The 23,545-nt window shown below is 39.1% G+C and overlaps 1 protein-coding gene across 1 annotated transcript in view; it reads left to right on the top strand.

Moving 5' to 3' along the window:
* Positions 1–4,595: 4,595 nt before the first annotated feature.
* The window catches only part of EPM2A (EPM2A glucan phosphatase, laforin), a 29,754-nt gene continuing 10,804 nt past the window's right edge, over positions 4,596–23,545 (top strand). The window contains exons 1-2 of the mRNA XM_054399108.1: positions 4,596–4,857; positions 14,030–14,204. Coding sequence (XP_054255083.1) covers positions 4,596–4,857; positions 14,030–14,204 — 437 coding nt within the window. The remainder of the gene's footprint in view (positions 4,858–14,029; positions 14,205–23,545) is intronic.

Here is a 23,545-nt window from a genome sequence, read left to right on the forward strand (position 1 = left end):
TGCCTTTCTCTTTGCTATAATTAGCACAAACATTTGGGAATTGCAATAACACTTTATCTGTATCTTTACAAGAAAGAAAATGACCTAAAAAGGGAAGAAAGGCTAGTCGAGGAAGGAGCACAGCTAATATAAACATCACCCACAAGTTACAATCAGGGACATCTCCCTCCTCCAACCAGATCCTTTCAGGATTTGTATTTTGTTTTTCAAACTCCGTCTTCACTACAGATTTCCCTATTTGGAAATGCTACCATTTGAGATCACTGTAGAGCAATAACAGATGAAGCTGTGCCAAGCAAAAAAACTATCCCATGGTGTAAAAGTTTGTAATCAGTAAAGAACACGCACACTACAGACACAAGCGACCCTATCATGGCAGTAGTAAATTAAATTAATCTGTAATTTTAGTAGTGTTCAGATAATTGTGTGCCAACTGTATACCTACTAGACATTTTTCAAATAAGAAAATTGTGAAGAAAAATAGAACTTTCATGTGAAAAGATGACTTTTGGACTGCTGTATACCATCAAACTTTTAAATTAATGTCTGCATTATAATTCTAGATGGTAATACTCGTTTCCTGACTGTAACAAATGGGTCAAAACTCTTGAGTTCATAAAGATACCAAAAAACCTTTCTGCTAGGAAGAGCCACTATACAAATTCAGAGGGACTTCTATAGCATAAGAAAACCACAAACATCTTTCCTGATAGGTTAATCATCCACAGCAATGGGATTTGTATCTCAGTAGGTCCCTATGCAGAAGGTTAGGTTTGTGATTCTGCAAAAGTTTAGTGCCCAACAAAAGAAAATGCCTTTAAGCATGTTTAATATGGACATAAATATAATCACAGATCTAATTTCTGCACATTCAAGTTTTCCCTTATAACCCTTTTAGCTGCAGCAGTTAATCAGAAACTGAAAACAAAACTAATGTTGATGTTAAATTGGTACACAGCCTTGATGACTCTTCCTGTGAAATCTCCACTACCTACACCCATTTTGCATAATAAATCAGACATAAAGGCTAATTTGCTGGGAAATAAATAAAGGTAAGGCCTATCAGTACAGTTTAAGAGAAATCCCACAAAGCAACTGATTCTTGCAGAGACTGCAATCTCTAGAGCCCCTTCTTGGGTATTAATGCTATGGAAACAATCTGTATTTTTCATACAATTCTTCCCATTTAGTCAGTTAGAAACACAGTGAGCACTGACGAACACCTGGGATGGTACCAGTGACAATAAATTGAAGGCTTTTAACCTAATTTGGCACTAAGCATCACTGTGTGGCTAGTTTACTTTTATGGCTGAGGTAAATGGAGGCTTCCACTCAGTAGATGTTAAATGTGTTTCTAGATTCTGAACGGCTGTTAAGGACACAAAGACACAGTTTTTATTATTACAGTTCACACAGACCACTAAGATGGTAGTTTGTTCCCACAGGAATGAACAGTTTACAATTGTTTCCATGTCAGTCAGAAGCAACTTTATTATTAGGCATTTGGCCACTTTATATAATTTTTTTAACAGGGATCTGTACAGTTTACCAGTTTGAAATAAATGGTCATGTTTCGTTTTGTGGCTGTAAATGATGACTGGATTATAGGAACAGTTTTCAAGTTTGAGAATAGCGTTGAGGACTGCAGGGGGAAAGCACTGGTTAAGCAGTATTAGGATAAGAGATCATTTTGGCAAGGGAAACTAGTTTATAGTTAATTCCTTAGGAGGCTTATGGTGACACCTAAATTACATTTAGGGTTATGGCAGTAGTCCAGCAGTGGAAGTACTTCAACTCCTGCAATCCCAAACAGTAACAGTAAATGTAATGTTCCCCTCACTGCCTTTACTCTAGATAAAATTCCAGTTTAGGAGATGACAAATCCATAGACTATGCAAATCAATCAATGACAAAATGACGTATTTGTCATTGCTTCTCAGCTCAAAGCCAAACCTTATGGTACCTATAGCTCACCAGTATCAGATCTAGCAATTTTATCCTGTCTACTGTCCTCACTCAGTCCACAATTTCATCAATAAAAACTTCTTTTCTATTGCCACTTCTGAGTCTCAAGCCAATCTTCAGTTCTAGTTTTTATCCTAGTCTTGCAGGATCCAGCAATAAATCAATTATTTCAGCCTTTCTTTTTTATCTCTCAAAGCCAACCCTAATCCAAACTAAGATTTTTAAGGAAAGAGCAGGAAGTCAAGCTTGTCCCTGTCATCTTTGACCTTAATCTAACACCCAATATTGACAGGAACAAAACAGATTAAGGCAGAACCTGGGGAAGAAATAGACTGAATTATTTTTAAAGCTAGTATTTGGCACATCAGAGCCAAACCTCAAGGTTTGTCTAAAGGTACATGTGTTGCTGGTTTCTCTTTGCATCAAGGCTTAGACAAAAGCCAGAAACTAAACTATCAGTCAGATGTATTGTTGGAATCTGCTGTTTTTTAGCTGTGACTGTAATGGAAAAGAACAGAATCTGTGATCTTACATAGATGTTGGGTGGTTTTAGGGCTACTGTCAAGCTTGAACTTTGAGATTCAACCCTGGGAAGGCTTAGGGCTGGGCTGGCCACTGAACAAGTAACAGAATCTGTTAACCCCTCTCTCTTCCCAAAGGGGAAGAGAAAGAGGATAAGGGAGAGATACTTATGGATTTGAAAACTAAAACAGCTTTAATTAATAACAACAGAATATATGCAAATATCTACAAACCAAATACATATAATATTGAACCAAATCCCTGTGATGGCAATTATGTCACTGCCACCACTGATGTCATGGGCCCATATTGGCCAAGTCCTAGACTGGACTCAGTGGCAGTGGGCACCAGATTCAGGACCTTGATTCTGGAACTGAATTCAGGAACACAGATCAGGATTGAAGGCAGAATCTACAGAGCCCTTCTTAGATGATGGTCATTGAAGAAGAGCACTTGATCCTTGTGATCCCTCAGCTTTATACTGAATATGACATGTATGGAATGGAATACTTTGCTGGTCAGTTTAGGGTCATCTGTCCTGTCTGCTCCTTCCTGCAGGTGCAGCCTTTTACTCCTATACCTTCAATGTGATACATGAGATTTAGCAGTGACCTTGGTCTGAATACCAATCCTTGGTAGTAACTAGAAACATGGAGCATTATTGCTGCTAGAAGCAGACAGTCTGCAAAACCATGCTGTTAACTTCAGAAAGGGCCCTACCTAAAAGAGACTGAGCTGAAAAGTGAAATCACTGAGTAGAATTATTTCTGTTCTAACTCAAACCAGAACAGACCCCAGAGTTCATTGCTACATTATGTATTGCTCGTAATACTAAAATGAAGGTGTATGGTAAAGGGGTAGACATTTGAAAAAGTTTGAGATAAGTTATAGGTAACTTCATTGCAAGGCTGAGCAAAACCAAAGATTAAAATGTAATGCTCTGTTCGTAATAGCAGCAATGGTACAGTGAGAACTGTGACAGTAGAAATGCATGGAAGACAGCCAAAATTCCCTTAGCTTTGGTTATATCAGGCAAAGTGGTGGCATGTCACTTATACAAGTTCAATCAGGATCAGTGAAAATCAGCTAAAGCACTCTTCAAAATAAATTTGGCAGTACATACACTTCAGTGTGTCATCACCCCTGAATGCAGGAAACAAGCAGACATCTTTTGAGGCAGGATTTCTTCTAACTCAGTGAAAGGCCATTCCCAGAACTTGACCTAAATAAAGCTACCACTTGGCTGTCCGTTTAAACGCTTCTGAAATGGGTGTATTCACACAAGGATAGCCTTATAAACGGTCAGAGTGTATCCTCTTTCTCGTTGTTGCCGTGAATATTGCTACATAGGAGCTGCTATATTACATCCAGAAAGGCAAAGCAGAATACATGCAGTGCTTAAAGAAGTTTTAGAAAGCTTTCTAACATCCCCAAATATTTCACATTTCTGGTCTCATGACTGGCTGGCTGTCAGCTGAGAAGGCATAAACATCACGGACACTAAAGTATTATTGGAGGTTAAACCTTGTATGTAATGCTGCACATATGGCAGTTACTTAATGATGTGTTTGCCACGCTAAATTAAGCCGTTACGCTCAGGAGGAATTGCAGTAGTTTCATTTAACAAAGTAGTAATACTCACTTGCTTAACTCAGTATACATAACGTGCAGCCTTTCGCAACCTGGGCACGAACTATTTACCTGCGGAGATAATTCTCCATACCAGTCCTAATTTTAGGAGGCTATCTGGGGTAGGTATTGTTTGAACTCCCAGCTGGTATTTTCGTAGGGATGTCCCCTCAGCTACATGCCTGCAGACAGGCAGGCAAGCACCGAAAACACTCACCGTGGGCAAAGCCCCGGTGGCACGAGGGGCGGAAGGAGTGGCTGCCCGGCCCCCAACAGGCCCTGTCGCTACCGCCGCGCAGCAGGCCCCTGGCGGTCGCGACGCGCCGGGCGGGGGCAGCTGCCCATGCATGGCGCCCTTCTCCCGGCCCCGGCCGGAAGTGCTGGCCAGGAGCGGACTCCTATCCGCGGTGCGACCCAGCGGGCAGGGCTCCCCTCGGAAGGAGGCCGGCTCCCGACGTGACCCCCTGCCGCTTTCCGCCATGCTCTTTCGTTTCGGCGTGGTGCTGCCGGCCCGGATGACGGAGGGCGGCGGCGAGCTACTGCTGGCCGGCTCGCGGCCGGAGCTGGGCCAGTGGGACCCGCAGCGCGCCGTGCCTATGAAGCCAGCGCGCCCGACAGCCCCGCTGCCATCCCAGGAGCCTGCGCTGTGGCTGGCAGAGGTGGTGCTGCCAGACGAGGATACCTCCAGCCCCTTCTGGTACAAATTTCTCCGGCGGCAGGGTGGCGACCTACTCTGGGAAGGTAACGGAGGCATGGACGCGGGACAGAGGCCCAACGCGCCCTGCGCGTCACTCCCGGGCTGCTCAGACGTACTCGCTCTGACCGGGCCAGGCCGCGCCGCTGGGCAGGGTCCTGCCTTTGCTCCGCCCTCCCTGCCTGGAAGGAGCGGCAGCCCGCGAGGGCTGTCGGGCGGTCGTGTCGGTCACTGTCGTCGCGCTGTGGGGCTATGGCTGTGCAGGCGGGAGGGCGCGGTGCCGGGCTGTGGGCTGCAGTGGGGTCGGCGGGCGCTCGGCCTGGAGGGGCGACTCTGCGGCAGCTGGGCAGAGGTGGGAGTTCTCCTCTTTGAGGGAATGCTTGCCTGGCTGGCTGCTACAACAGCTCCACCTCTTGCCCGGTACCGTGGAGCATCGTTCGGGGACCGAGAGGGGAGTCCACGTCAAAGGAGCCATACCCTGAACTTGATGCTGCCGGGCGTCGGCCGCCTTCTGTATAGGGAGCCTAAGTCATGTTTGCGGGTAGAGCCTCTTAGGCTGTCGTGACATGGCATCAGCACTCGCTAACAAAAATACTTTTTAACTGTCATGGAGGAGAGTGAATGCAGAAGGAAGCTGCACATCTAGGTTTCTGGATTGCTGAAAGTTCTTTGAAACAGTTCCACTGGGATTTTTTTGTGGCCTTACTTTTCCCATCCACTGTCCTGATGTCTTGTATTTATTTTCCCAGATGTAAATAACTCAGAATTTCCTAGTTATGCCTTAAAGTGTGATTTGTTGCTTTATTTCAGTCATGATGGAATGAAATGTCATGATGGTATTTTCAGGCTGGTAAATTTTACTAATTTTTGTTTAAAAAAAAATTGGGAAAAGGTCTATCACAGCTATTCGAGTGTTCTTGCTTCTTTCAGTAGTAATTGCACTGTAATTTTTTTCCATATCCTGTGCTAGCATATTTATCTTAAAGTGAACACTCATACAATTGTGTGCTGAGTCAAATAAAGCTCTAAATATACCTCTTGTCGCTGAGGAATGGATCAGACTTAGTGAAAGGATGACAGATGACTAGGTAATTTGTGGGTGTTTTTTTTTAACTTATAAAATAGTTTTATAATCCATGTACTGAAATAGCACATTGTAGAGCAGTTGCTCGTTATCCATTTTAAGAATACATATCACATTTTTAAACAGCCATTCTGTCATACAGACTAAAACACACGTGTCGTCATAACTGTTGCCCTTTGGTTTTTTTCTTTATACTAATAAAAGAGTACATGTTAATTGTACATTCACAGAAGTTTACATCATGAAGTGCTATTTACACCATGTAAATGTATTTTTTTTATTTGGAAGCTAGAACAAGTGCTATATTTTGCCTGTTTTGACTATGTTTTTATTTTGCAGAAATGCAGGGAATAAAAATCTTTGCAGCTGTCGAAGGAAGCAGAATTTGGGCTCTTGAAGGTGTCGAGCTGTACATAATATACCAGTGATATCAGTATATAAAGAAGTCCTCACCACACAGAACATAGAAATAATAACAGCATTTAGTCTATAGAGAATCTGCACTTGTAAGATGATGGTTACTGCCCAGTTTGCAAATAATGTCTCAAGGTGTTTGTCAGTACTGGGAGCGCAGATGTACTCTGAGCGATAAAGATTCTCAGTTTTGGCAGTAATGCTGCTGACACAGTTTTAGGATTAACTTGTGTGGGATTTTGTTCTTGTTGTTTTGAATGCTCAGCAGTTTGTACTTACTGCTTAGCTACAGTGATAGAAAGCAAAGGGGCGTATCACTAAATGGAGAGGGTTTTTTTAGTTAGTCATTCATATAAACAATTTTTTCTCAATTGTAATTTACAAGAAGGAGCTAAATTTGCTTAAGCCTTGAAATTTATTATTCCCTGTGTATTCCATGAAGGGAGCTTAAGAATTTTTTTCTATCCAATAATTAAGACATTATCTTGCAGTCCTTTTTAATGTCATTTGTTTTATTTTTTTTTTTTTGAGTTTGAGTTGAGGCATCTGTCACCCAAGAAACATCTGTCTAGGTATGGATATCAGATATTTACATATATTGGATATGAAGTGATGTGCCACATTTATGAAGATTTCTCCTGAATTTTTTTTTTTGGTCAGTGGACTTTGAGAATTTCACTAGTAATGCATATTATTTTTTTAATACTACAGTACATGTTACATCATGTGATTCAAGTGTGAATTTAGTTCACAGACTTTAGTTACAGCCATTCCAATGCAATCCAGAAATGGAAAGATAAAGTGAGGGTATTTGTTTCTGTAGGCTAGAAGAGTCAAACTTACAGACCAGTGTTCTTTGGCAGTTGGGTTCTGCCAGGTGATCTGGTAGGAAGCCTTCAGGCAAGGCTTCGTCTGTAGGAGGGTTCCTGTCTTGTTGCTTGTGTCTGGAGGGAAATAGTTCCCTTCTAGGAGAATGAGGTGGGAGAGTAGACTGTCTTGTGCTCCTGAAAGGTCAGATGCTGTCCCAGGATGATGATGCTGGCCTGCATACAGGACCTGTCACTTAAAGCTATTGGGCTTTTTTACCTTTTTTTTTTTTTTTTTTTTAAATAACTGCATCTTACGTGTGTCTCTGTGTAATTTGTTTTTGATGTAGATTCTTCAAAACTGGGATTATACCTCTCCTTAAGCTTGGAAAGTAAAACTATATTGTGCCTACTGTCAAAACTAAATAAATACATGATGAAGCTTATGCTTGAATTTGGGTGGGTTTTTTTTTTTTTTGTTTGATTTGGTTTGGGTTTTTTGTTTGTTTGTTTTTAGTTTATACTTGAACACATATCTGTGCCTTTATCCCCTTTATTCTAGTCTAAATAAACTAGACAAAATAGATATTAGACAAGAGAAATGTCTTGTAAAAGGACAGTGGAGTTACAAAGGGTATGCCCCAAATTGTGTCTTGAGAGGATAGGATTCAGACTGTTGACACCTTATGTTTTGAGAAGGAGGGAGCAGAAACAAAAAAACCAACCAATAAATAAGTAGTATAAGCTTACATTCTAAAATATTTATCCATTTTCACATAGCCATTAGTTTGATGTAGTCTGTGCTGGCTTGAAGCTTGACAGATACAATATTGCCAGTTAAAGCTGAAAAGTGCAATCAACCTATACTGTAGTAATTTGTGGAGGTCAGCAGAGCTGTATTCCTTCCAGAAAATCCATCCCTATTTTGTTTGAAGAGAGAAAAGAAGGTGTCTTCTTTGCACTTACCTGCTGCTGTTGTCCTCTGTAGTCTCTTGTGGGGCCAGTACAATAGTTTGATTTGGAAATGGTCAGGTTACATAGCCTGTGGCTTAGTATGTTGGCTGTCCAATATTTCCAGTTCATTCCACTGTAAGTTTGTTTGTTACAATATAAGCCATCTGATGGATGATGTACACGTCTGATGATAGTTCAAAAAGACTGGTACATTTACGGAGTAATAAGGGTTTTCATAATATTGTAATACAATGAGTGAAAATATCATATGTAAAATTTGCATGTAGCTTTAAGAAGCAGAGCACTTGATTGGCTGAACACCATGATAGTAAGACAATAAGTGGCAGTGTGTTGAAACCTTAAAAACTCATATCTTGGACTCAGTTCCATGAAACAAAACAGTTATTATCTCTTATTTTAAAAGAGGAGATTCTTTAAACTCTGTATGGGAAAGTAATACCTAGTCGCCATTTGTGTTGGAGAGACTGTAACAGAATGAAAAATATTTGGGGCTAAGCCATAGCGGGATAAAACAAAGTAAAAATTATTTCAGGCCATCCTGGAGAAGTACAGTTTTTTACAACAAGTAATTTTTCTGTACCTGCAATACATCTCTTTTTCTTTCTTTTCTAAAGCTATTCTAGAGATCTCCAAGTTAGTTAGCACTTCTATTATTAGAAAAGAAAAACCCCAATCCTAGAGAGGACATTTCTTCAAGTCCCTTCCAATGCAGTTTTATGTGGTATTGTTCCCACTGGGTGTCGCCGTTTTACCTGTGTATAACCCGCAGCTGCCTCGCTCCTTGCAGCTGGTTGCACGTTTCTTCAATATTTAGTGTAATCTGTTCTGCTTTTCAAAGTAATCCAGGGCTTTACTCGCTTCCCCCATCCTGGTTTTCTGAAACAGGTGATGGCTAGGAAGGAACTAGATATTGATAGATGAATAATGGTGCATAATATGCATTCTGTTCATGAAAAGCTGTTGCTTCCTGGACAGTGCCTTAACATCTTTCAGATCCTCTGAAAGAGGATAATTTTTAATTCTACTGCTCAATACCTCTTTGATGAATGGTGAGCAACTTTTGTTTACAAAGTGTGATAGCTCCTGGTGTTTTGTCCCTCAGTCTGCTCAAGAAATACACTTCACATGGGTTACAATATAAGTAATTGGTAGCAAGTTTTTCATTGCTTTCTGTGTGTTAGCACTAAACAATTTATGATACTGACTGTATGTGAGCGTACTGCTGGAGGTCAATAAAGCAATGGAGTGTTGCCATAAATCTGCAAAATGAGAAGAGTAAAACTGAGTATGTACACATGCATTCCTCTGAATTTAGCAGATTTGTATCTTCCTCTCCCCACCTCCCTGGTGATAATCAGGAACTGCCTCTGACTGCTGTGAGAACCTCATTAAAGTGTTTGTGGTTATATTGGTAAAGTTATAAAATATGAATTGTTTATGCCAATACTCTATATACTGTTTTTCTCATCTCCCACTTTATTCCCTGCTCTCACTTTAGCAGTGTGCAATATAGGACAATAATGTATTTTCAGTGGCAAGAAGCACTGAGAAGTGATAAGTAACTGGGATGCTAACTTTGATCAAGATTTTGCCATGGTTTACTATTCTGTTGTACCATGTTTCCTGCCTATAGTTCAGTAGTCTTCTGGTGTGGCAGAAAGTAACTACTAGTGATTTGCAGTACAATGCCACAGAGAGTTTTGAAGCAGTTAGGAAGATTGTATTACATTATACATTTTGTTGCTATCAGCTGTTACTCTATCATCTGCATCTCATTTATGGTTTTCACCATCTGTTTGAGAACTTTATTTTCACATGAGTTGAATTCCCTTTTAGTTGCTTTTCTCACATTTAATCTACATCATTAGACAGCGTATTTGATTAAAAACTCTTAGTATGGTAGCAGTTAACATTGAGAAACACCTGTGTAGAGAGAGAAATAAAACATATTTTTGAAAGTTGACTTTGAAAATTCTTTGCTTTCTCGTTTCTGATTAAGAAAACCCCAAAACACACAAACAAAAAAAATCATGCAAAACCCAGAACAAACCAACCAACTAACCAACAAAAACCCTATAAACAAACAAAACTGAGGAGGCTTTCTTGTAAACTGTTTAGTTCTAATTCTGGCATCATTACAAAAAAAATCCATAAACCAAATTTTCTTAGGAGTAGACTGGTGGTCCAAAAAACCCCCCAAACACAAACAAACAAACAAGCAAACAAAACCTCCAACTTGTATTTTAATAGACGTAAAACTTGACTCCCTAATTATATATATCAGCCCTACCAAATGAGAAGCTGAAGCAATCTGCTTTAAGTCTGGTAGACAATGAACGTACATGACAAAAATAATCTATTTATTATTTGACAGAGGTATTCAAACAAAGGGCAGGGGCTTTGCTGAGACTTCAGGAAGGGGAACTCTAGTCTAAGAGCCTGTTGCAGTCTCAAACTGTCAAAATACCTGACCTCACTCAGTTCCAGTAAAGGGAATTCAGCCTCTCCTACATCTGTTTTTTTAACAATCAACAGCAATTCAGCCTTGGTGGGATTAAGACAGATCCCAATTAAAGACATCAGAGACTGAATTCTGTTCAGACAGCCATCAGGGAGACTTTCATGACAGAATATGGTGTATAGAGTACGTGAATTTTAATATTGTAAGTGTAGCGAAGGAAGTTCAGTTAGAGTAACGTCTGGTAAGGGCACCATGCAGTAGCACTTTCAGATAACTGAGAGTTGGGTCCAAAACAGGACCTGAGGCTTTTCTTTGTTGTAATGTTGGTATGAAAGATAAGGAAGCTAGCAAATACTTCTAACTCCTTCATTTTGTATATTTATTTTTGTTTTCTATTTGTTTACTTTACTTCCTGTTGTTCCATTACTTTTTTTTCAATCAATGCCTCAAACCCTCCTCATTTCTTTGCCCCCAGAGTGTTGTTAGTCAGTACCATGTTATTAAAACTCATCCAGGGGAATTTCTAACCATTAACTCAAGATGTTAATTTACCTTGTTAAAGGACCTCATTTAATATTACAAATGTAATTACTAACAGTATTTAGACATCCTTAAAATTTTGACTTGACATTCAAAGCCTGCTGGCTCATGCAAAATTGATGACAAAGATTTACAGAGTACATCTTTGCTCTTACTGATTTGTAAGTAGGTGATCTGAAAATTGCCTGGCTGCTTGCTGTTTGTAGTTATTAGTTGTCATTGAAGCTTATGTACTTATATAAGGTCATCTAAGTACACCTGTGGTTTTTCAAGGATAGCAGTGAACTGGGAAACATGCTGACCTTACTGGGGTTTAGAGGCTTGGAAGTCTTATACCTGTGTAGGGTCTGACTATGTCAGGAATGAGATGCACAGCACCTCTACAGCTGCTGCTGTGCCCTGGAGTTTCTGCATACCTTCCCTCACACAGGAAAAGGTAGAACAATATGCAACAAGCAGCTGGGAGAGCTGTGGCTCAGCAGTACACTAAGCAGCTTTGCTGCAAGGAGCTCTGTGGGGACAGTGGAAGAGGCAATAATTTTTTTTCATTCATTCATGATTTTTTTGTTCACAATGTTTAATTGTGCTCAGAAATTTAATTGACTGAGATTTTGCTTGTTACCTTTTAAGATCAAGCTGATAATATCAGCAGTCAGGCACTCCCAGAACATTATGCAATCTGTGTGCAGTTGTCTTCTGCATTGAGATGAGTCTGTACTATTGGCAGATTGTTGGATTATACTTTTTTCATCCTTGCAGTAGAGTTGTAACAAAATAGTAAACAAAAATTTTTGTTTGCATCATTACTTTATGTGGCTTGATCAAATTTCAGAAGATCCTCTTCTGGTTGCCACTTATCTTCTTCCAGTCCTTGATCTTTGGACATCTTTTCCTTACTTACTATATCTTTGTCTGGTTTTGCTTTGTTTTGTTCTTGTTTCCATCTTTTACCAGTACCATTTATCATTTATGTGGAGATCTTTGAGTTTAATCATTTGTTTGGTGTTCCTTCATGTGCCACTTTGATGTCCTTCATACATTAAACCAAGAGCCATATATGCAGTCATGCAGATTTTGAAAGAGCTCTTCATGAAGCTTTATCTAAATGAAGCTACTGGTTGCTTTATTCTCCAGCAGTTCCCTGCCTGCATCAGTAGATTCCCCTCAGCAGCTATCTGCAGAAGAGAGAGCATCAGGTGGGGCATGGGTCACAAAAGCAATAAGAAACTTTATAATTTAATGCCTAGAAACTTGTTCTTAAATTTTTCTTTTAGGTAAGCATTTTTGCTGTGAAAACTCACAAAGGCAGAATTTAAACAGAATTGTTCTGGACCTTATTTGAGGGAAAAGGAGCACTACCTTATAGCTCGAAATAGGACCTGTATCATCTAGTAAACTCTTTCAAATTCCTTTTGTTCTTTAATTGGGAAAGTCCACATGGTCAATTAGCAGGAGGATCAGTACTGTTCAGATATTAAATTTACCCTTTTTTTGGGTTGAATTTTACATGTTTTCAAACAATTCTGTATGTGTTTCCTCAAAATAAAAAAAAATTAAACATGTTTTGCCACTTGGAACAATATGAATACTAACAAGATTAAGACAAATACTAATTTAGAAGTGGTTTGGGCTGGAAAAATGTGTTTCCTATTGTGTATTGCCCTTTTGCAAAGGGCAATTTGTGCTTCTATTCTGCAAAGACGAACAGGTGAGGACAAAACTGAAGTGATTTCCTTTGCTTTATTACTGGCTGTAGGAGCAGAAAAATTGAAATGTCTTAAAATGCCCCCACATCTCTGAGGGTGCTCAGTGTTTTCTTGAGTATACTTTTTTTTCTCCAAAAATTAAACTTTCACACAAATAATTGTTTATTTCTTATTACAAGTACCTGGAGGCCTACCCAATTGTTTCATGTTACGTGCAGCATGTGTGTTTCAAGACCAGTGCTCTTTGTTCTGTTGCAAACGCTGGAGAGGAAGCATGCAACTGCTGTGTCTGAGCAGAATGTTTTGATAGGAGTTGTGATACATTTCCACTGTGGAGACTAGTGGGGTTGTGGGGGTTTTCTTCAAAATATATCAAAGTCTTCATACAAGGTTTGGGGTCAGCCTGAGGGTCTAGCCAGTGTAAGAGAACAGATGTATTTACATTTTCCTAGGCAGGCTTTTCAGAGTTTGATGAAGTCATGTAACTCTACCATAGATTAGATGCAAGGAGGATGAGACTAAAGCATCTTTGCCTAGATGTACCTCATACCATGAGGTTGATGCACCTTGCTTTAGACGGGGGGAACTCATATGGAAAGGTTTAAAAATGGGTGGAAAACGAAGAACTGAGGATTATGCATCTAATGATTTCCGCTTGTCACCCAAGCTGTGCCCATTTTCCTAGCTGTATACATTCTGTAAATATATAAATGAACATGTAAGTGATGCTAATTGTTTTCTATTTAAAACATGTTTTATGAGCAGTTACCTTGAACAAAAGCTGGTTTGTGTTTTTGCCTTTCTGGACTTGCATGGCCGTACTTTTTGTTTTCTGCAGCATCTTTCATGTAACTTGTCATCTTCCTTAGAAATAAACAAGGTGACTCTGCTGTGCCATGTGAGAGCTAGACCTTAGGCCACAGAAAGCTGGACCCCTGAGAGGGAGGTCATAGAGCAGACACATTAAATGCTATAGTCACATATATGAAATTAATTATTCTGAATTGATTGTTTGGGAGTCTTCTATTTTCTTTAATAACTTGCAAAAAATTAGTGCTGAACATTTGCTTTGTGATAGCATTTCTTTTACAACTATTTCAGAGGACAATAATGTGTTAGGAGAAATGCAGTTTGAACAGGCAGCCTGGCCTTAAATGCTTAGTTCACATCTGCAAATCTTTCATAAGATTTTTCTGGATATGCAGTCTGCAGTTTTCCTTTCTTCTGTTCTAGGTAATGGGCCCCACCATGATCGAGGTTGTGTTTACAACCAGAGCAATGTAGTAGATGGAGTTTACTGCCTCCCAATAGCACACTGGATTGAAGTCTCTGGACATACTGATGAGATGAAACATACAACTGACTTCTACTTTAATATTGCAGGACATCAAGCTATCCATTACTCCAGGTAAAAGAAATGTGCAGGGCTTGGCTGGTGTCAAGTATTCCCACAGAAAATCTGTTTTGACATAATGTCAACAAACTTTGAATTTCAAGTGGTGAATGATAGTTTGTATATAACAGTAAAGTTTAACAAAGATTTGACACTTCTTTGCAATTAAATGTCACTTTTAGCAATAAAAAGGAGAGATTCTGAGTTCAAGGATGCCTGCTGCCTATATAGGTATGTTAAGTTGTATCACATCTGAAAATTACTAATGTTAATTTATGGATGAATTTATGAGGAACTGTTGTTTTCAAATGCTTGTCCAAATACACATGTAAATATGCCTGTATATGTTTGGTTTGTGATTATTTGCTGAAGAACATTTCCTGGGAAACAAAAAATATTATATTCCAGCACCAGAACTTCGGGGTAACATATTATCACTTAATGTGTGGCTGCAACTGCAATTAGTGACAGCTGTTAGAGGTGACTTCTGCTTTTGTGCATGTGCATTTAAAAAGAAACACTAAGACAAGTCATAAAATGTTTGTACTTTTGTACAAACTTGAGTCCACTGCTTCACCAGTGAAGCATTCTGGCCTGAATTAGGAGACAATAAAGCGCCTTTAGGACTCCAGATAAAGCAAAAACTGTATTTAGAACAGCGGCATTAGCACTGGTGGTTAACAAAGTTGCATTGAGGAATTTGGAACCATTTGTAACTTTTTCCCCATCTCCAGTCATGAATATGGCAACGAATTTGTTGATTATGCTTGCATCAATGTGGGCAGCCCTGATACACCATGCACAGCTGGTGTTGGTTAAAGAACAGTTAATGATCCCTAAGGGGTTTGTAATTTTTAAAGAAATCAAACCACCTCATACTTTCATCAGGTCTTAGCATTGCTTTATATTAGTTTCTCCAGACTATCTTTTCAGCTGCACCAACCTCACCATCTCATCTCCTCTTTCTACTTCTTTGTCTCCACCCTCCCACAGGGTAGAAGAATTGTCTTTTTCTCATTAGAGTTGCAGTGTATGAGGGAAAAATTTCCTTCTCTTGGTATCTTTTGGAATAGTATGGATTCATAAACACTGTTAGGTGTATACAGGTATTTGTGTGGCTGAGTACATTTTCCTTGAGACTTCCTTAACCTCTATAATATGCCTGGCCGACTCTACTGTTATCTGTATCTTAAGCATCCATTTCCAACACCCTATCAGAGAAGAGATCTTGTTTATTCCAAAGCACAGATTTGTCAGTCTCAAATAATCTTTGCTTGGCAGTGGAAGTTTCTGAGAAAGAACAACTGTCCAAAAGTGAATATCTAAGTACCAAAGGCTAACTTATCTTCCTTTCCAGAGACTGCAGTGATCCATTTAATGCTGCTTTATCTCCATAACTGTGTGTTTCCAAAATCAGGTAAAAAGCTAATGAATATTTGGAGAAAATTTTCTGAGTTGTGTAGTCTTTTCCAGGTGAGGCTCTCCTCTGTTCCCCTCACACACACATACTTTCATTGCGAGGCAACCTTATATGTACATCTTCAATAAGTAATTCTTATTTCTTTGAGCTATATTGAGTAAGCATACCCAGTAACAGTCCTGTCACATAATTATTTTTAGTACTTTGAAGATATGCAGCCTTAAATGACTTTTTAACTTTTAACAGTTGGGTGCAGAATCACCATTCTACTGGCTATAACAAAGCAACCTCAAACTACCGGCTAATTAAGATTGTTTTTTGAGGGGCAGAGTAGCTGAAGTGAGTAGAAAAAAAACACTCTTATTTTGTAATGAATTTATTGATTTAGAAGAGTACTATGGAAATTCATATCAACCCCCCCTCCCCAAAAATCCAACAAAAGCAACAACATAACCCAACCTGTCCAAAACAGAGGCAAAGAGCCAGTCCCTTTGCCTGTATGGCTGAAAACTCAGTGTATGATCAGATTGTAGCACTACCCAGCTGAGGTTACTTTTCCCTATGCTCTAACAGAGGCAGCAGTACTGCAAGGAGCTTTATGAGCACAAATTCTGAGTCCTGCCAGCTGCAGAATGTGTACAGAATGGTGGCAGCTGAAAAGAGGTGTTTTAGCAATGAAAATTTGAAAGTGAGCCTGTCCTCTACATTGCTCCACTTAATAGGATTGCCATGCACAAATTAGCTGGAGAGGAAAATTTATCTCTGTCAACCTGCCTCCTACATGAGCCCTGGACTGATTTTATTTGCCGTTTATCTAATCACTACAATTCAAAACAGCTGCTCTGAGGTTCACTCCCACCCTGCTTCTTCATGACACATGTGCTTCAACTTTAAATGGGCTGCAGCGGGATGAGATGAGCCTGCTACCTGCTGTGGCCAAAAATCATTCTGAATAATGTGGAGGCTGATGGCTTTGCTCTGAGGAATCAGATTTTTCTTATTTGATATAGATGTATTCACTCAGGAATCAGTGAATTTATGTTTAAACTTGTAGTTAGAGAACTCACTTTCTGTTGGTTGTTCAGATTGGAGAGTTTATGATGTGTTTTTCAAGCATAGCAGGATTTGGATTTTGTATTTTTCAGGTGTGAATTGGAGTTTGCCTGCAGCTACAGGGTCATGACTGATACCTCTGTGGTGTTAGTGTTCATGTTTTGGACATATAATAACATATATTACTGAATTCTGATCCAGGAAAAAAATAACAGTCTCTTTTTCTTTCATGTTAGATATTACTGCAGTAAGATGCTTTCAAATTACAGCAGAGTTCTTTTAGGACGCAGCAATTTTCCAAAGCAAAGTGGAATTATTATAGTCTTTTCTGGGAGAACATGACTTCAGAAAACTTGTAAATCAGGAGTGTGTTAGCCTCTAATTCTCAGAAGAAAGGCCTTGCGAAGGAGCAAGTGAGGGAGTGACACCTGAAATTACAAAATCCTTAAAGGATGCATTGAGGCAGTGATGCTTGATGGCAGAATTAGGTGCTATGGGAATGAATGTCACTGAGCAGAAAAGCCATCTAGTTACAGTTTTCCATTTTCATATAAATTTTAGGTTTCACAATGCTTCCCTGATAAGTAGTAGGCTCCCATAGTTTTTTTGCCTAGCCATTCAAATATGATGTCTGACGGCTCCCTCTTCATTTCAGGGCATACACTTTGCTGCCATCTATGGTGTCATCTTAACAATAATTTGTGCTTCGAAATTGCTGTCTTTATAGCTGTAATTTTATTCATTGTGTGTGCTTTCTGTGGGTTATGTCTCCTAAAACTGATGAATAAAAATATTTTTTACATGCTTTGCATGTGAAGTGCATCTAAACTGGATTCTGTAAGTGAATTCCTCAGACAGAGATAGCTAGCCTCTAACCAAAATATTGTTATGGCTGCTAAACATTTTAAAGAGGAATACACAATAAGCTTTAAATGTGGAAGACTGTAATGGGGGGTTCACTGCATGAGAGTAACTGTGGATTCTGACAATGATTTTTTTTCAGGTAGAGTATCACAGTATCACAGTACATTAGAGGTTGGAAAGGACCTCAAAAGATCATCATGTCCACCCCCCCTGCCAAAGCAGGATCAAAGCAGTAGCTTTTTTGCACTTAAATATTAATGCCATTAAATATTAATATGTTTTGTTTCTAGAGTGGGTGGGATGTTCCTGTAACTGGATATAATCCAAGAAATTGTGAAGTTGAAAAGAAGTGTTGTTGTCATCAGTGTTTATGTACCTAGGCAAAACAAAGCAAAACATGAAAACAAACCCTTATACTTGGATATACTATTTTTATTTGCTTCTTGCAAACATTGTAAAGCTTTGTAACTTGTTGGTAAGACAGTTTCCTTCAACGTTGCCATAGTAATGTAGGTTATAACTTCATTGTTAAGAAGGGATGATCAGGAGAGTCATATAAAATATGTGCTCCTGATTTGTGCTAAAGTATTTATCTAGATAGGTGCATGGATGAGAAATGACACAGGGCAAAATCTAGGTGCTTCTTGTTTACCTTCTGGAGGCGCTAAAGCAGAATTCTGCTGATGAGCACTGTAGTTTTGTCTGTAGTAATTTTCCTGTGAGGAAAATAAGCATTTACTCGATTGACATGCATCTTTACTTGAGGTAAAGAACAAGAAACTGGTTGAGCAAATTTTTGCATGAGAATCTCTGGAGAAGGGAAATAATGTAGCTCCTATTAACTTATTTGGGTTGTAGGAGGTGCAGTTATTCCTATTTGAGTGTTGGCACTCTGCTGGTATTGATGGATGTACCGTTATTCTTAAAGACATCCATGATGGGACTTAGTTTGAGATTAAGACAACTAAATTCGTATGTCCATATACAGCAGTTCAACTCACTGGTAGTCACCAGTGTTTACTTTAAAATGAATTGGAGAATTGAATTGGTTTCTAAACTTTATTGATAAGGCTGATGTGATCTCTATAGATTTATAATGAGATGTTAAATAGCCTATCTAGTTGCTTGAATGTTGATTTCTAGTGTCATTTGAAATCTTCTAGAGGTTACTGCCTGGCTTTGAACTGTTGCACTACAGGAACATGGCTTCCTATAGCTCATTAGCCATATCTGAGTCCCATCCAGGTGTTCCAGATGCTATAGGATGTCTCAGATGTCAGTGGGAAGCTGTCCTGAGATGATGCATTGAGGATTGCTATGCCTGAAGGAATTTGTATGTAGATAATGAAGGCCAGGTCTTCATCTTTATTTTGTACCCCATTTCTAGCTTATGGTAATGAATAATATCCATCTCAATTCAGTATAAATTCAGAATTACCATTGAATTGTGCAGCTGGAAAAAATATAATAGTGCTTTTGTTTAGCTTGACTGGTAACGGGAAATATTTGCTTACAATCATTTTGCTCTTTTCATAGGTGTGTTGCTGCACAAAATTATTTCCTTACTTCTTAAGAAAAACTTAACATTTCTGTGTCCTTGTGGGAGATAAAAACAAGGAAGATTGGGAATCCTCCATAAAAAAACTTGAGGAATAAATACACCTATTTTTCTGTTTTTCTCTGTAAGATATAGCAGGCAAATGTTGATAGTCTAGTAAGTATGAATTTTATATAGGGCACTGTTAGGGAGCAAAAACTATTGTTTCTCATCTCTTCTACTGTGCCTTTCTGTCCCTCATCTGTATTTCTTTTAAAGGTCTTGAGCCCGTTTTCCTGCCTCTTTGCTCTTTAACATTCAGGCTGTCAGCGAGGGACTAAAGTTTTGTCTCCACTGGAAAGCAATTTGCAGGTGTTACTGGCTGTGAGCGAAATTGACTGAGATTGTAAAATCCTGGGCAATTTAGCTCACAGCCAGGGTGACAGGGAAGGGGCAGCATTGCTCTATCACCAAAGATGATGTTTCAGTTGTCTCAGATACTTATTTCCTCATAGCTTTTTTCATGCAATTGTTAGGTGCCCTCTCATTACTGGCATTTCTTAACATAGTTTATCTGAACATAGAGGAAGCTTTTTTAAAAAGCAAAGATTGAGTACTCAGCCTTACTGCTTGTTTTGTTTACCAATAGGGAACAAAATGAGGTATTTGGTTGTTATTGGAAGAATTTCCCTAAGGGAATTCTGTGGTTTATAACTGCTGAAACCATCAAACCAGGGATTTGTGTTTGCAGTGTATCCTTTTGTCTACCCTTCCCATGTTTTTTCCAGGCACAGCTCCTGGGGTTTGTTAGCCCAGCCAGCTTGCAGATGATTCTTACAGAAAAAAAAAAAAAAAAAAAAAAAAAAAGCCTCAAAATGAAAGGGTTTTGAGTCCCCAAATGTGAAAGGTGACACCATCCGATAGTTTATTACCACTGGCTGGTAAGGAAAGTTGAATGTAGGTCTGATTTACTTACAGTTTGTCTCAAAACCAGAAGTATTTTATTTCCCAAGAGTAAATAGAGATTATCAGATCACTGGTATATTTTCCCATATATATTCTTCTGTGTGCAAGAAAAAAAAAAAAAAAAAAAAACAACAAACAAGCAGACAAAGCAAAGAAATTAATTCTGTCTTCCCAGGGATCATATGAAGAGGCTGAACTGAAAGTTTCTTGTTCCCTCCTTTAATGCTTGTACTTTGGGAAATTTAGTTTCAGAGAGTCATTGCCAATTTATAAGAGATATGGATTTCCTCCTGATTGCTTCAAGACACTAGGGTTTGTAAGTTTAAATGAAGCCTCTTTTTCCTTTGATACCAAAAACTTAATAATAGAAAATATTAAGCATATAAGAAGAGGGAAAAAGGGAAATACGCATTTCAGTTTTAATACAGAGTGAAGAAAATGTAAAATATAAATAAAATCAATAATGATGTAGAGGATTTCCTTTCCATTCTTTTCCCCCTTTCCCTTCTTTTTCATTTTCCCTCCTTTCCTTTTCCTTCTACCTGTTTACCTATAAAATAATGGAGTGAAGAGCCACAGGAATTGCATGCTGGCATTCACGCAAAAAATCCATTCACCCACCATGGGCCAGCAGCAAGACTCTCCATGGCTCTGTCTTTTAGTTCAGGGGCTGGATGCTAGATGCTACATATGCATGTGTGGGTGTTGGTGCACTTCTAGGACCTTTTTTATTTTAAAATCTAATAGTTTATCTAGCTTTGCCAGGGTTGCTTTTCAAAAGTGTTTGGAGCAGTTACATCCAGTGCCTTCACTTTCCCAAAGTGAAAATCTGTAAGGAGGATAAGCAGCTTCCCTGAAAAAATAATTACTGCAATCTTGCTGCCAGCTTGAAGGCTTGGCCATGTGAACACCATTCCTAAACACAGTGTTAACTTACTGCTTATGTTGCAGAGGACTGTTGCTCAGTCCATGTAATAGTGGGTTGCTTCCATATTCAGAAAAAAATCTGAAAGAGAATGGCAGTTTAAAAAATAGACAACCCCTGGTAATTCTTGTCAACCTTTGGGCTCTAATAAAACCTTCAGTATTGCTTGTTCATAAAATTTAAGTCAAATTATTTTTTTCCCTTTTGACATATAAGACTTGTTCAAGCGATCCTATTACACTTCGCAGTTTTGTCTTAAGAAGACTTACATAGGTCCTTCTGGGGCTTCTCAGTAGCTCTGTTACAGTCTAAGCCCCAACCATTGAGACTGGCAACTCATCCACCAGGTTTATGAACTTTATGTTTATAATCTAGTTACCAAGTATGTTAGCTAAAATAATACTGTCTGGTACTTTTATTATGATAGCACCATGCAGCTGTTGTCTCTTCGATTTGATTTTGTTGTGTGAACACATTTTTTTAGATATTTATGTGGCTGGCTGTGGTGATGCATTGATTCAGATTTTCTCAATGTTTCTAAGATGCTGTTGCCCAGCCTGTGGTACTCTAGAATGTGTCTATCCCTCTTTAAAATGAATGAACTGATGTGAGTTTAGAAATTCTAGATAAATATCTTAACTGGAATGAATATGGTCCTGTCAGGACTGTTGCATTTGGTTGGTACCACAAGGGATAAATGTGCTTTTTCTTTGATTGTTGCAGTTCTGAGGGAACTCCAGCATTTCGTACATGTGCATATGCTGCCATGTGGATCCAAAGCCACCTTTCAATAAACTATGTTTTGCATTTACATAATTTCAATGATTATGTGCTTGTTTCTGAAGCATTAGAAAGCAGCTGCTAAAAAAGTAAACTCTGTGAGAAGACTAAAGATATTTTCACCAACAATTCCTGAAACTTTTTGAGTGCCAACTTAAAGTTCATCTGTAGTGGTTTAAGTGAATTTAGTTAAGATACTTTATCTCAGAGATGTCAGCAGTGGCTTCATTCCCATTGCTGTATATTGATATTAGAAGTTCTCATTCCTAATGCCAAGAGATTCATGGCTCATTACAATCTGGCTTAGTTTAGCAGCCTGCTATTCTTGTGTTTCTGGGTATTTGTTCTAATTCAAAACAAATGGGAATGTTGGCAACCTATGGGAGACATGTAGGAAGTAACCATTGGCAACCATGGCTGCATGAGACAAGATTCTATAATAGGAGTGTTTAATCCTCACAAGCCAATGGAAGAGTCGTTTCCAGGTTGCTCAGTGCAAGCCTTGGAACCTGAACTTCATCTCAGCCTGTATTTTTGTAATTGGCACATTGTTTCCTTCAGATAATGTTTAGATGAATGAAAGTATAAGAAGAGTCATTCCCTACAAAGGCAAATTCCTGCTTTCTGCTGCATACATTGTGCTCCTTAGGCATCAGCAGAAGTCTTGTGTGCATGTTTGAAAATAAAGTGTGACTAAATCCTATAAGGCTTGCTCTGGACACCCTGTCCTACAAGGCACTGGTGTGCTTATGAATGATTATTTTCTTATCTTCACTGTAGAATTATGTAGTGAAATACGAAATAAGATATTTCATTTTTAATACAGGAAAGAAAGCACAATTCATTTTTGGTCATGTATATAAAGTATTGCCAGGTTATTTTAGTTAGCTGTTTTAGTTTGATATACCTAAAGTAGAGAAAAAGTAGTTTATAAAATTGTTTAAGATATAAATTAATCGGTGTTAAGCATTTTAATAGAATGAGATAAATGAGAGGAGAGAAGTGTGCTTTTTCCCTGTATAGATTCAAATGTACTGCAAGCTTTACAAGGGCAATTCAACTGAATTTATTGAAGTATGCACACTTATTCTAGAAACACTAGATAAGTTTGATCTATTATAGTGTCAAAAGAACAAAGATGATTTACAATCCCTTTTGCACTTCCATTTCCCAAGGCAGGACAAGTTTGGAACGTGTTCTAGTCCTGGCATTGAAGAGATCAGCTGTATCAGGGCGGTTTATCAGTAATTCCAGTGACAAGTGGCGTCCCTCGGGGGTCAGTACTGGGACCAGTACTGTTTAACATCTTTGTCAGTGATATGGACAGTGGGACTGAGTGCACCCTCAGCAAGTTTGCAGATGACACCAAGCTGTGCGGTCCAATTGACATGCTGGAGGGAAGGGATGCCATCCAGAGAGACTTGGACGGGCTGGAGATGGGGGCCCAAGTCAAGCTCATGAAGTTCAACAAGGCCAAGTGCAGGGTCTTACCTGGGTCAGGGTAATCCCAAGCACAAATATAGTCTGGGTGAGGAACAGCTCAAGAGAGCAGTCTCAAGGAGAAGGATTTGGGGGTGTCAGTTGATGAAAAACTCAACATGAGCTGGCAATGTGCACTTGCAGCCCAGAAGGCCAACCATATCCTGGGCAGAATCAAAAGATGTATGACCAACAGGATGAGGGAGGTGATTCTCCCCCTCTACATTGCTCTCGTGAAACCCCACCTAGAGTACTGCATACAGTTCTAGAGCCCTCAGCCTAAGAAGGACATGGAAGTGCTGGAGTGGGTCTAGTATAGGGCTGTAAAGATG

Source organism: Indicator indicator, chromosome 2 (genome assembly GCF_027791375.1).
Source record: "Indicator indicator isolate 239-I01 chromosome 2, UM_Iind_1.1, whole genome shotgun sequence".
Lineage (NCBI taxonomy): Eukaryota > Metazoa > Chordata > Aves > Piciformes > Indicatoridae > Indicator > Indicator indicator.